The sequence below is a fragment of the Neophocaena asiaeorientalis genome, unplaced genomic scaffold, assembly GCF_003031525.2.
Source record: "Neophocaena asiaeorientalis asiaeorientalis breed wild unplaced genomic scaffold, Neophocaena_asiaeorientalis_V1.1 scaffold681, whole genome shotgun sequence".
NCBI classification, from domain to species: Eukaryota; Metazoa; Chordata; class Mammalia; order Artiodactyla; family Phocoenidae; genus Neophocaena; species Neophocaena asiaeorientalis.
Window position 1 is genome coordinate 206028 of NW_020172271.1, and position 14634 is coordinate 220661.

General features: G+C 44.6%; 1 protein-coding gene across 1 annotated transcript in view; it reads right to left on the minus strand.

Annotated features, from left to right (window-relative positions):
• Positions 1–812: 812 nt before the first annotated feature.
• CPA4 (carboxypeptidase A4) overlaps positions 813–14634 on the minus strand; it is a 30865-nt gene continuing 17043 nt past the window's right edge. Inside the window, exons 5-11 of the mRNA XM_024763023.1 lie at positions 11520–11621; positions 10124–10228; positions 9250–9359; positions 8007–8098; positions 6398–6597; positions 5206–5290; positions 813–1000 (exon numbers count right to left, since the gene is read on the minus strand). Coding sequence (XP_024618791.1) covers positions 813–1000; positions 5206–5290; positions 6398–6597; positions 8007–8098; positions 9250–9359; positions 10124–10228; positions 11520–11621 — 882 coding nt within the window. The remainder of the gene's footprint in view (positions 1001–5205; positions 5291–6397; positions 6598–8006; positions 8099–9249; positions 9360–10123; positions 10229–11519; positions 11622–14634) is intronic.

Below are 14634 nucleotides of genomic sequence, written 5' to 3' on the forward strand. Positions count from 1 at the left end.
TCAAAAGGCAAAGTAGAGGGAAGCCCATTAGGACAGATAGGGATAACTTAGCAATCCTGCTATTAGATCACCACTTCATCCAGGGTTTCTGAGTGAGCAGTACCTATAAAGACACAGATCCCCTTCTGGGATCCCAGTTACACTGAATGATAAAGAGAAGAATGTGATCAGAACTGTAGTATCTGGGAATTTTTGGCCCAGTGATGAGACGTGATCCTCTACCTTGTATTCAGACTAAGAATAAATAAACAAAAACAGAAAAGGGGGATGACCTATATTGATGACCCTTCGGGATTTATTTTTCAAAGAAAAATATGTTCAAGAAAGGTGAGATATATTGAAGGAAGTTATGCATCATCTTCCGAGACCAATCTAAAAGACAAACATTATCTCCCACAGCACTTCCCTTGGGGCCTCCACCAGAGCAAGATCATGGGTGTGGCTAGATTGGATGAGGCTACAGAACCATTTCACATGTCCTTTTATTCTAAAAATGAGGTAGAGACAGGCCACCCAGGAAGGGTTGAACCCAAGTGCGGCCTGCCCACTCAGCTATGTGGAAGGAAAGGCATACAAAGGGCTCAGTGAAACAGCAGGACCAAAATACAGCAGGGTGGCAGAAGTGCTTCTCTAAGCACACCACCAGAATGCACAAACTTCAAGGAAGGGGGCTGCAGAGGGGCTGACCTGTGTTCTCTACAAAGCCAGAGGGCTCTGACTCACATGTGAAGGAATAAGCTCCCTTTAATAGTGGCCTCAGTGTGTGTGTGTATACATGTGGATAAATAAATGTAGACAGAGCAGGCTCTCTTCTAGGAGAGGTTGTCCCGCACATGCTCCATGATGGTCTTCGGCCCCAGCCAGGTCTCCTCTGCAGTGGGGATGATCTGGTTGGCTGGCAGGAAGAAGCCATAGTGCCCAATATCTCTCAACTCAAAAGTGAATGCATACTTGATGCCATTATCATATGCCCAGTCAACACTGCTGCCACTAGCTGGATCTGTTAAGTCAAAAGAGAAAACACCTTTGAAGCCTAGTTCCTTTCAGGGTTAGATGGGAAGGGGCCTGGAGCTCTGCCCACCTGTGGTTCCTTAGGGATCTACAGTTATTTCTGAAAGTCATCAGGCCTACAACATAAACACTGGCCTGATCCCTATGTCTCAGACTGTCCTGCACCATGAGGGTCTTCACTAGTCTCAATCCAAGAGATTTTAAATCCTCATTTCCATCTTGTCACCAACTCACTGTGTAGACTCCTTCAGGTCACTGGAAGCAAATCTTTACAGAGTGTGGTAGGCAGCCTCCAAGATAGCCACGATGATCCTTGTCTCCTGGTATTCCCATCCTTGTGTTGTGCCCTCCTACACTGGACAGGGCCAACTTGACCTGTTTTTCAGGAGACTGCAGAAATGAAAGTGTGTGCCCTTCAAAGCTAGGTGATAAATATCATGGCTTCAGCCTTGTTCTCTCTTGGATCACTGGCTCTGGGGAGCCAGCTGTCGTGTTGTAAGGACACTCAAGAAGCCCTATAAAGAGGTCTATGTGCTGAAGAACTCAGTGCCAGTAATTAGCCCTCACTTGCCAGGCATCTGAGTGAGCCATCTGAGAAGAAGATCCTCCAGCCCCATCAAGCCTCTAGATGACTGTAGCCCTGGAAGACACCTTAACTGCAACGTCCTGAGAGTCCCTGAGCCAGAGCCACCCAGATAAGAGCTCCTGAGTTCCTGACCCACAGAAACTGTGTAAGAAAATTAGTGTTTATTGTTTTAAGCTGTTAAATTTTAGGATAGTTTTTTACATCTCAAGAGATAACTGATACACAGAGAGAAAGAAGCACAGCCCTTGGGACTTCTCTTTGCCGAAAGGTAAGAGGCCTGTTTTCCTGCTTCTTCCAGTCAAAACTCTACTAGAGAAGAAACTGGCTAAAAGTGCAAAGTGTAGATGATACTGAATACTAAAATAACAATGTAATAGCAGCTATCATTTGTTGAACATCTACCATGAGCCAGTCATCATACTGTAAAGTTTACACTTATGATCTCATTTCATCTTTAAGAGGCCAATGAGGTAGGTATTACTGTCCTTGTTTTTCAGATGAGAAAATCCAGGTTCAGAATGAATAATTTATCTAAGAAAATATAGATGGAAAATGGCAAGGCTGGAATTTAAACCCAATCCATCTGATGACAAAGCCCATGCTTTCTTCAACTGACTTGGGGTCCGTTTATTATATAATATATATGTCTATTAAATGAAAATATGGGTCCCTTTGTTTTTCCATTGTTCCTAAAGGTTGTTTCTCATGATACCATTTGTGATTTTCTAGAGATGCTGCTTCTGCTACAATTACATGCTCCCAGAGGTAATGGAACAGGCTCTCCTATACTCTCTGAAATTCTTATGTAATTCCCACAGCCTTTCTCTACACTAAGAAAAATGATGAATAAAAAAAACAGGCAATGGCACCAGAAGTTTCTAGAAGTTATTTACATGGCAAGCTCAAGTATTTCAGAACAGATTTTAAATTCAGGAAGGCGCCAAGAAGACCTCTGCTGAGCAAAGTGATCAGGTTCATGAACTTCACTTTACTTGGGTCCCTGCGAAGTCTACCTACTCTTTTTTTTTTTTTAAAAAAAAACATATATGGGGGACTTCCCTGGTGGCACAGTGGTTAAGAATCCACCTGCCAATGCAGGGGACATGGGTTCGAGCCCTGGTCCGGGAAGATCCTACATGCCATGGAGCAACTAAGCCCCTGCGCCACAACTACTGAGCCCACATGCATACAGCCCATGCTCCGCAACAAGAGAAGCCACCGCAATGAGAAGCCCACGCACTGCAACAAAGAGTAGCCCCCTCTCGCCGCAACTAGAGAAAGCCCAGGTGCAGCAACAAAGACCCAAACGCAGCCATAAATAAATAATAAATAAATTTACAAAAAAAAGAAAAAACACATATGGGAACATACTAATAACACTGTTGTATACACTGTATTTTTCAATTAACATTTGAAGATTATTCCCTATTAGCACATACAGATCCACCTCACTCATTTAAGGGCTGCATAGTGTTTCACTGTAGTAATGCACCAAACGTGTTTTTATCCAGCACTCTACTGATGAACATTTAGTTGCTTACCAGTCTTTTGTGACTATAAACAATGCTGTCATGAACATCCTTAATACTCACAATCTATCCATGAGCTAAACGAGCCCAATGAACTTGTTTCCAAGCCCTTACTAGATTAGAATCAGTGAAGAGGAGGGGAAAGGGTTGCTAGAGGAAGGTGGCCTGAGGAAGGAGACATGAAAACTCTAAAAAGCAGACACAAGAGTTAAAGAAGCAAAACAGGCTGCGCTGTTCAGCAAAAGGATTGAACAGTCCAGTACAGCACAGAAGGCCTTCAAGATGCAACAACTGACATTCAGAAGGCCACTCAGTCATGAAGAACAGAGCTTAAATCTCTTCTATGTACTCTGTTTAAGAAGGCAGGGAAGTGTGAAAACCCATTTTAGAATTATTTTCATCTAAAATGATTAATCTAAGGAAAAGTTCAGCACTTGAAGGGACAAATGTCAACTACTTATATAACACATACAATAACCCAGGGAGTTAGAGTGCTTTTATACAAAAATTGATTTCATTTTGGGGAAGAAAGGAGGGCAGACAAAGCCTATAAAAAATACAGAAGATGGGCTCTTGAAAGAGGTAGGAAATATTATGTATCCTGGACAATGCTCAGGAGAGCCTTTCTCCTCTTCTGCTGGAGGAATCTGATGAGTATCTCTTAATTTTGGCACAGCTTATGCTGGGGAGAAGAATGTTTTTGACATGTGAGGAAAAGGCCATTCTTTAAACTGGCATCTGACCCAAAAGCCAGGACCCTGGTGACCCGCAAAGATCTTTTGAGAGGACCTCCTCAGAAGGCTCCTGCCAAGTTCCTTTAGCTCTCTTTGGTGTAGGACTCAGTTCTGACTAATTAGAGGGTGGAGAACCTCTCCTGATGTGCTTGTTCTCTGAGGAGTTCCCATTCAAAAACACTAGTAATAATAAACTATGTGTAATTACTGGATTGTTGCTGCAATTAGCAACACAACCACCAGCATCGTGCTGAGTGCTTTATGCAGCTTGGTGGCATGTGAAACACAGACAAGAGCGCTGAGATCAGAGTACAGAGGAGGACCCAAGAGGTAGGTTGGAGAATCTTCGCAGAAGAGGAAGACTGAGGGGAACAGCTAGTTGAGGGCGAGGTAGGTAGGACGGGACGGCAAGTTACAGTATGGAAAAGGAAAGAATTATCAACAAGTTTGCAGGGGCTTTGAGGGTGGACCAACTGTTGGAAGACTATTTACAGAAGAGGCACAGGAGGGGAAAAGAAGGGCACTTGCTTGAAAGGAGCTTTGCTCCCCACATTTTTTGTTTCTGTTTCCCATTTATAGCTAGGGCCTTGGAGAATAATCATATCCTTCAATTTGATCTAAAAATTTAAAGATCACGGCTTCCCCGGTGGCGCAGTGGTTGAAAGTCCGCCTGCCGATGCAGGGGACACGGGTTCGTGCCCCGGTCCGGGAAGATCCCACATGCCACGGAGCGGCTGGGCCCGTAAGCCATGGCCGCTGAGCCTGCGCACCCGGAGACCGTGCTCCGCAACGGGAGAGGCCACAACAGTGAGAGGCCCGCGTACCGCAAAAACAAAACAAACAAATAAAAAAAAAAATTTAAAGATCAGACTCACAGAATAAGGGAACTGGAAGGATCTCAGCAGGAATAGAGTGAAATGCTCAGATGAAACACTTCAGTGAGAAACCAAAACAAGGGTATTTCCTCCAATTGGGGTTGAGTTGTAGGTGATGGGCCTCAAGACCATCTTCAGGTCTGAAGTCTTGGTAGAGTTTTTGTTTTTTCAGCTCAATGCTAATGATTGTTGGGGGAACCCCTCACCTAAGCCTGTTATGCTCAACACGTGTTCATTTTGGACAGGAAGGTGAGGGGTTCCCCTCTACCCACCGTACCACCACCTCAGTTTGATGAAGATGGCCGCACGTGACAGCTACCATCACACAGACTTGACATAAATTCAGCCTATCACTAACAACAAAAAAAGACTACAACATAGGAAGGCTGACTTGCAGCTCTTCTCCCGCTCCTTTTCAAGTATCCTCTCAAAGCATTTCCTTATAACCAATAAACTCAGTGAGTACTTACAGACAGTGGTGCAGGTAGGACACACTTGGTACACAGTGTCCGACAGGGAAGCCAGAGCTTTGGCTACACACCTTGCCACCTCATCCTAGGAGTGGGGAAATCATCAGAGTGAGAAAGAATGGATCCCGAAGCCAGACATTCCTCAGCTGTTCTGTACTGCAGTGCTTTGAAAAATTCCCGACCCCACCCTCAATGTTCCCTCCTGGTCTCCTTCTTTCCCAACCAACCAGAGCAAAGGCCTAACTATGAAGTGAGGGAAATGGTATGGTTCCTCCAACTCCTTCTCTTATCCTCAGTTCTTTACTTCCAGTTTGGGGCAGGGGGTAAGGAGAGAGGTGGAAGAAGACCAGGTAAGCATTCTGAAGCATGTATATTATAAACACAAATTGGAGGAACTGTATTCAAGCTCTTCATAGATCTGGAAGGCTGCTCACCAGCCCACTAGAAATCTAATAAAGGCACCACCATCTTCACCTATCCTGAGGGAAGGGAATGTCATGTTCATGAACATGAGGGAAGGGCAAGTATGTTCAAGAGAAAACCTTCTAAGAGTTAGGTGCTCCCAGAGTGGAGGTGGAGACAGGGACACCATATATGGATGTGCCCTACACAGAGCACCTCGAGAGCAGAATCTAGTCCACACCTGGCCAGCCCTGGGTGGGGCTGCATCTGCTGGGAGGCGTGTGAGCTAGCTGTGGCCCCGGGCAGAGGGGCACACTCAAGCAGACCAGCGTGGAGAGATAGGCCTGCAGTCACTCTGTGGATGCCAGCCCTACTCCAGTCAGTTCACCCTAAGTGCCTGCTCACATCCTGGGGTGAGTCATTGCATGTGACCCAGAGCACCCCTAGGCTGTGGCCTACACCCTACTTAGACTCTACCTTACACCAAGTGAGGAGCACCTCCCCCTTGCCCACCACAATGCTACCCACAGTTCTTGGCAAGCAGTGGGTCTGCAATACGTTTTGGTCGGAAGAACAAGTGAGAAGGAAAGACAGGGTTGGGTTTGGTTCTTGGAACTCACAGCAAACTCAGAAGTAAGAGGCATCATCTTCTTCCTATTCCCAGTAGGCCTGATGGCACACTGCAAAGAACAGAGAGAGAATACTGGGGCTTCTTGAAATAAGCCCTGCTCCTGGACTTTGCAGCACCCAGGGGAAAAGCACGCCCAGGGCTGGATGCAGCCCCGCTTACCAGCTCATCAGCATCCGGGGCCTTTTCGACCATGTACCCACATGGATACATCAGCAGCTGTGCATAGCTGTGCAGGTCGATGAAGCATGTGAAATTCCCACGTTCCTGGATGAAATCTACCACCAGTTTCACCTCCACTTCTGAACTGGCGTGGGCTCCATGGTATACTTCGGAACAAGGGTTGTCACTGGCTCCCTCTCCTGTGGGAGGGGTGGCCGAAGCAGAAACCTTAACCCATAGGCTAAGGAAACAAAAATGCAGGGTACTCTACCCAGAGGAGGGGGAGAAGGCATAGGCAGGCCATTACTAGCTTCTCCCTGAGAATCTGGTCCATAGTGTGTGTAAATTGCAGGGAGGGTGTGGCAGTGGGGTGCTGGATCTGCCACACATGGGCAGGAAAACTGGTAGGACTCCTCTAAATGGAGAGAGCTGACCTTGTATTGTATCACCAACAGTTGTCATAAATAATTAATATCATACTTGACGGTGAGTTGTCAATTAATAAGCATTCTAGATAATTAATATGAATACCAATTAATAATGAAAATGACTCCATTTATTCTGGTGTCAACTCATTCTCTTGGTTCAGATCTTAATGGCCAAGTGCTGCCAAAAATAATCTATTGTTGTGGCTAAAATCTCTTGATTATTTGACAGGTATTTAGAATTACTGCCTTCTGTATTACCTCACAATATAGGCCCCTAAGGTATCTGGTGTATGTGTGAAACCACCCCTGTTGTAACTTAACTTTGACGCCCTCAATTCCCACATTTGTATCAGCTCCTTTCCCACAGTCACATTATTTTTCCCCCAGTGGTTTTTGTGGTATTTCTATGCAAGTAAGAGAATTAAAACCATTACATTAAAACATTACACTAAAAACAAAACATCAGTACAGCTGAATAGTGAAAGAGAACTCTCGGGCTTTGAAATTGAAAAGTGAGTTTAGGTCCTAATTCTTATCAACCATATGCTCTTGAGATTGTCTCTGAGCTTCAATTGTTTCATTTCAGACAAGAAAACTCAGTCTCCAAGTCAGAAGAATAAATAAGATTATACACGGGAAGGTACCTGGCACATAGTTGGCACTATTGTGGGGATGATTTTTAAATAACTGGAACTCAGAACCCAGGACTCCTAATTCTCATTCTCTTTCCGTGACATCAAAGGGCTGAGGTTCATATTTACACATCTAAGGGTAAACTGCTGTAGTTTAATCCTCACAATGTGATCTTGCCTGTTGGGGTAACAGTGCTAATTGCTCTCTTCTGAGTTGCCACCAACAGCCCTTCCACCCATCCGGTACTGCCCAGAAGCTGGGATGGCCAGGGTACAAAGCAGGCCCATGAATTTATATATATAAGATAGAATCGTTTTTAAAATAGTAGCATTCTCTCAGGAGGACAGGAATTGTTCCTCCATTCCCTTTCAAAATTACAAATAATAATAGTAAAATGATACATAGAGAGAATAAGGGACTTACCCAAGTTTCTCAATGAACCAGCAATGGAACTAGCCTGGAAACCAGCTCCCTCACTGCCAGCTCAGAGGCCTGTGGACCAGACTACCCAGGGGTAGCAGGATTTAAAAACTGTCTCCCCCACCTACCTGCAAAACTAACATTCCAATTTCTATTTGGATCAGTACCAACGCAGGAGCTTCCAGGATTTAGAGACCGTGTCTTCCTCCATAATCGGTTCGGAAAAATTCACCAAGGAAGGAACAACATTCAGAGATGGGTCAGGGCACAGGAGAGGTGAAGGTTTTCTTTGGGGGACTATGATGGAGATGGCACCATGGATGGGACAAGCTGCCTACAGCTCTGGAGGCAACTCCAGAGATCTGGAGGATCATCGGAGCTTCAGCCCTCACTAACTGCGGAGTCTCTCATGCCCCAGAGAGAGGAGACTTAGCCCTTCTGGCCCGGAGAAAAGGACCTCGCCAAAATGCCCTGATGGGACCCAGGCTGACACCATCTGAGTCCACGGAATAACTTTGGGCTTCAGTAAAAGTGGGGCAAATGGACATTATGGGCCTCAGTGATCACTGATGTGACCGGAAGTGCACGGCAACTATTTTATCCTTGCCTAAAAGATTAACCTGACTCCAACCAAGCATCTAGATCTGACCACAAGTGAATAGGAAATACAGGAGATGAGAGAATAAATTAAATGGCATAGAACAAAGAAGCCATCAGGCAAATTCAGAATGTGACACATCCTACAGGACAATTTACCTGGTTTCTCCAACAAATGAATGACATTTTAAAAGATATGTGGGGGGGGGCGGGGGTGGTACCACTGTAGAATAAAAAAGCCTGCAGAGCCGTAACAACCAAATGCAGGTACAGACCTTATTTGGATCCTGATTTCAACAAACTGTCTCAAAAGACAGTTTAAAGATAATTAGGGATATCAGATGATATTAAAGAACTTCCATTAATTTTTTACAGTTGATAGTGGTATATTGTTCGTTGTTTTAATTATCATCAGCTAGAGATGACTACTAAAGAAGTTTTGAATGAAGTAACCTTATGTCTGGGATTTGCTTTAAAATACATCAGGAAAAATGTGTGGGAGGGAAAGAAATGAAAAGAAGATTGGTAAAGTGTTGATAATTGTTCAAGATCCATAATAGGGAGTTCATTAGACTATTCACTCTAAGAAAAAAATATTCCCTGGTGACTCTTAGCTCAGAGAATGACGGGAAAATGAGACCCCAAGGAAGCTCCTAACATGCACATTTTGTGGAAGTTTTCTCTAAGGTCATACAACTATTTAGTTGCAAAGCAAGGAATTCAACAAAAAAGTCTTAACTCCAAACCCAGCCTATTCTGTCAGTATTACTCACTTGAGTTTGTGTGTATACATATCCATCAGGATTGGCCACAGTCAACAAGAAAATATCCATTTTCTCCAAGATGGAGGTGATGGCTGGATCCTTCCCATAATCAGATACAGTCTAAGCAGAGACAACGAGCTTGTCAGCTGTGCCCTGCAGGCTGGGTTGCTAGGTCTAAGCCTGTTTATCTTCCCAAGATGCCCAACTCCTAGAACAGCATCCACCCTCTGCAGCCTCCCTGCCACCCTCATAGGTGCAGTGCTCTGCAAAGCCCACGGAGCACTTCAAAACCCGGGGAAACATGGTTGCCTGATGACATCAACCTCAGTGAGTCCTGGGCTGCCTTGTTTATTCACTCCTTCCAGGGGGCGGGAACAGGGGAGGGGAGAGCCGCACATCATAATAGTTATTAGGAATCTGAGCACGCCCCCTCCCCGTGCTAGGGGTAGGGAAGATGGATCCTCCACTTGCACCACCCCTCCACTGGTGCTGGCTTAAAATAGACTTTCCAGAGGGACATGGAGATAGCATGAGGTCCCTGAGGGTCTGGGTGGCCTGAAAGGGACTAAAGGTAAAGCTTACCTGAGCTTTGCTACTGAGAAGACCCTGCTCCCTTCCTGCGGGACTGACTACGGGTCAGGGTTTTAGGGCCACCTCTGCAGCTCATTAGCTTGCTTGCTGCTATGAATTCACTTTGTCATTTAGCCACAGTGGCCTGACTATGGGGCTCTGATCTTTTGCTTCTCCAATCAGAAAAGGCACCCCCCAGCCTATCATGTCTGTGCATAGTGCCTTTCTATCTCATCTCCAGGGTCTAGCTGTGTGGGACGCTGCAGGGCAATCCGGGCCCAACAGAATTCTGGGGTAATACAAGGCAACATGACCTTCCTTGTGGTCCAGATCACCGTGGCCTGTGAGATCCACTCCTGGGAATGGATACCTGAATTCAGCCAAATGGTCAGCTGCCGCCTGCCTTCTACAGTGCTGAACTGTGGAAGGAAAAAGAGGCCAGAAAATGACCCTCCTGCCCGCCTGCGTCTCCGCTCACCTCTCCTCTCCTCTTCCCAGCTCGCCCCTATTCATTTAATCAATTTAAGATCGTTCAGAGACCAAATGTCTGAGGGCACCATCCCTTTATCGGGCTTCTTCGTGACCAGAGAGCTTAATTTGTTGGCTGGCAGGGCCCAGTTGCAGCACCGCAGCTCCAGGCAGTTTGAGCCACTCCAAGGTTGGAAGCAAATAGGAAGGGGAAACAATTGCTACTGTGAATTACAATGCCCGTGTGATTAGAGATACTATTATGCCTCTTGAAAGACCTCAAATGGTAGCCCAACAGAGAGACACAAAAGTGCATGAACCAGCCTGTTCTACTTGAGGCAATAAATGAAATCAGTTTTAAAATGAGGAACGGGAGGGTTCACTAAAGCTCTTTGTAAACAGCATGAAATGAATTCTGGCTGCTGCTTTTTAGTGTGGGGCCCCCTTGGGTCAGAGCTTGGTGCTAATGAAGCAAGGGTCTCCAGCAGTTGGCAAATAATCTAAATTCATGTAGATAATTTTACAGCAACCAGCTCAATGGCAGGTCTTCTCCCACTGGTAATTTCACCATTGCTATAAACCTGGGCTCCTCAGGGCCTGTATGGATTCAAGGGTTTGACAAATTCTAGGCACCATCACTTGTTCCATGGTTTGTATCTCCAAATTCCTTTTTATTCATTTGGCTGGATTATTTATGTAATTTATGTCACTGCCATAAATTCTCTACTTCTTTTGCCAATATAGACCTGAAATCTGTTAGAAATATCTGGAAATTAGGCTTTATGCAGCCAAGGATCATAGACTGGGCTTAAAACTACATCAACCCTAAAATCAGCTTCCTAGATTGCTTTTCCAATAAGGAAAATAAGCAGAATAGAATTTGTAGGCCCATCCCAATTTGTCTTAATATTTACAGAAGATGGGAATGGAGGGAAAAGACTGTGGCCAATCTGAGAGCTTTCTGGAACACTAACAGCCTCCCACCTCTTCCTGATTCTGCTTTTCAGCCAAAACTTGGAATGCGATATGCTCCTACTAACTCCTCCCACATTAGGCAGAAGTAGGGGACCCTCTGTCAGACCAAATTCGAATCCGGGTAGATGTCTCCTCACCTCACCCTCCTCCCTAAAGTCAAGGAGGTCCTATAAAGCTACCTCTTTCAGAGGTGTGAGGGCTGTATCTTGGACACAAGGAACAGGAACCTGAGTCTAGTCGGGCCCTTCAAAGTGCATGGGGCCTCACCTTCATTACATACACTGACCGGTTTTCAAATAAATGCCCAATCTTCACCCTGCTTGCCAAGTCAGGAAAATCTCTGGCAATGCTGTCTTTCTCATGGTAAATCTGAACTGTGAAAAGGTAAACACAGGAGCATTTAAAAATTTTGTTCAGCTCTGGGTGGGTATATGTGAACTTAATCTTGTTGATCTTAATGATTTTTTACAGTCCCCTAACCTGGGGGTTGTCAATATTATCGGCATGGAATGCTTATTCTTAAGCAACTGCCTAAGAATCCGTTTCTACAGTTTTCTAGAGAAAAACACATTTTATTTGTCCACAAAATTATAGCCCATTAAACTAGAGTAGAGAGACTTGTGCAGATACTGCTCCAACAGTGTGGCCCTTTGCAATATACTAGGCTCAATAATCAGCAAGGGTCCCATTTAGCCAAGGTTCTTAAAAAGCATTGCTCTCCAAACTTTTTTATCCCTTTCTCCATCAGTTAAAAAAAAAATTCAGTTGGGCTTCCCTGGTGGCGCAGTGGTTGAGAATCTGCCTGGAATAAAGACACAGACCTACTAGAGAATGGACTTGAGGATACGGGGAGGGGGAAGGGTAAGCTGGGACAAAGTGAGAGAGTGGCATGGACATATATACACTACCAAACGTAAAATAGATAGCTAGTGGGAAGCAGCCACAAAGCACAGGGAGATCGGCTGGGTGCTTTGTGACCGCCTGGAGGGGTGGGATAGGGAGGGTGGGAGGGAGGGAGACGCAAAAGGGAAGAGATATGGGGATATATGTATATATTTTTAAAATAATAATAAATACAAATATATGTAGAAATATAAATAGAAGCTGCAATAGTTTATTTCTCCATCCCAGTGGACCATCTTGCTTACACCCTGCCATACAAGCACCCCACTTTGGAAATGATTCTTCAAAGGCTTTGAGAGGGCACGTGAAGAGCTGTATAAATCACGGCTACAAATGCCTCCATTTGCTTTCAGTAAAAAAAAAAAGTTTGATTTAAATGGAGTTCATCCATCTTAGTTGTTCAAACCTTTTGAGGGTTGAAATAAGGAAATAAACAAATTTCTGCTTAGACCTTAAAATTGAAAGAAGGAGTTTACCAAGAATGAAAATGTGTAATCAATATAGAATAAAATCAAGCTTAAAGGATTTATCAGACTTGCAGCCATTATGGCAGATTGAGCAGAAGCAAGAAACTACCTCCCAAATATATAGACAAGCCAGATAAAATACAATGAAAATGAGTCCCAGCCAAATTTAAAAGCCAAAAAAAAGGAAAAATTGTGGGTGCCAGAAATTTAGAGGGAACAAGGTAACACAGTAAAGGGCAGAACATGAAGCCCCAGAACCAGATATCCACTTTAGGCACTGAGAGTTTATAGCAACCAGGAATAGGAGTAGAGGGCAATGGACCCTGCATGGGGCAAGGAGCTGGAACTTGAGAGCTGGGAATTGGTAATTCTGGCCATGCAAAGGGCCTGGAAACTCTACCCACTGACCCTAGAACGTCAGATGCCTGCCCTGAGTCGTGAGAGGAAAGAGAGTCACCCAGGAAAAGTTAAAACACTAAGCTGTGTCCAGATGAGGGGTGCAAATTCACACTGCCAACATCAGGGGAAAACTTACCCACAAAACTAACAACAATAACAGCAACCACAACAATACACACAAAGGATCTGAAACTAGAAACCCTGGCAGAGACAAACATGAAATTCCCTTTAGAGACCTAAGAAGGCCCAAGTGATTGTGGAATATGAGCTCTTAAAAGCTGTTTTTAAAAAGAACTGAATATGAACAAGTCAGAAGGGAGATGGTACACCAACCCACAGCAAAAGGCCTTGCAGGGAACGATAGATGGCTGTAAGCCAGATGACAATGATACCTAAAGCCAGAGAACAAAAGTGAGTGGATGGGAAAGTGAGGCTCCTGCAGCAGGCAGGTGAGGGGATGGAGTTTCCAGAATCTGGGGTGACATTTGCTACTGGTTAGCTCAGCTAGGGAGTGCTCCATGTTAATGAGGCTAACATCGTGGGTTTGATCCCTGTGTGGGCCCTTAGCTCTGCTTTGGTCCATGGCCCTGGACTGAACTCCTAACTTTATCCAGGTGTTTTGCAGCTGTATGTCATTGGTCACAAGAGGGATCAAGGGGCAGTGCGGCTGGAAGTGTACACATTAAACAAAGCTACTGACAATCCTGGGAAAGAAGGGGAAATATTTGGTCAAGCTTTGAAAAAAAACCTCATCTAGAAGAAAAATAATTCAAAGGATATGCCTCATGAAAAGCATGCCAAGAACTCTATCTTTGGATATAAAGAACAACATATATTCAGCTATAGGAAGAATACCAATTTAGATTTGGGGTGTCTTCCTGAGTTAGTAGAGAGTTTCCAGACTAAGGAAGAAGACATTGAGGACCTAAGAAAACCGTATGCTATGTGATTCAGTTCCATTCCAGTCCTTCTTGGTTCCTCAAATTCCAATATCATATTAAATTATTCTGCTCTAAATTTCTCATTTGAAGGGTTGGCTTACCTTGAAAGTCAGTCATCTATATAAGTGATTTCTAACTAAACACAGCACCAAAGCGCATTATGGAATAAATATACGTTATAAGTAGTCATGATAAATGAGTGGAAATATTTGGTTAACCTTGGAAATAATCACTTGTCTATTTGCCTGGGATAAGAAACACTTTAATCTGAGTGAATAAAATACAGGGATTCTGGTGGGGTATAAGAAGGTTGAATTACAAGGACTGGAAATGATTGCAATTATTTCATGGTTTTCTTTGAGGGGTTGCTTAAGAAAAGAACGATGCACGTGGGAGAAAATGTTCAGTTTGTGTTTCACTATGCTCTTAGGTGTTGGTGGGAGATAAACAAACAAAGAATTAGAAAAGAATTGAAAAATGGATAACTAATAAGAACCTGCTGTATACGCCTGTCGATGCAGAGGACACGGGTTCGCACCCCGGTCCGGGAAGATCCCACATGCTGCGAAGCGGCCAGGCCCGTGAGCCGTGGCTGCTGAGCCTGCGCATCCGGAGCCTGTGCTCCGCAACGGGAGAGGCCACAACAGTGAGAGGCCCGCGTACCGCAAAAAA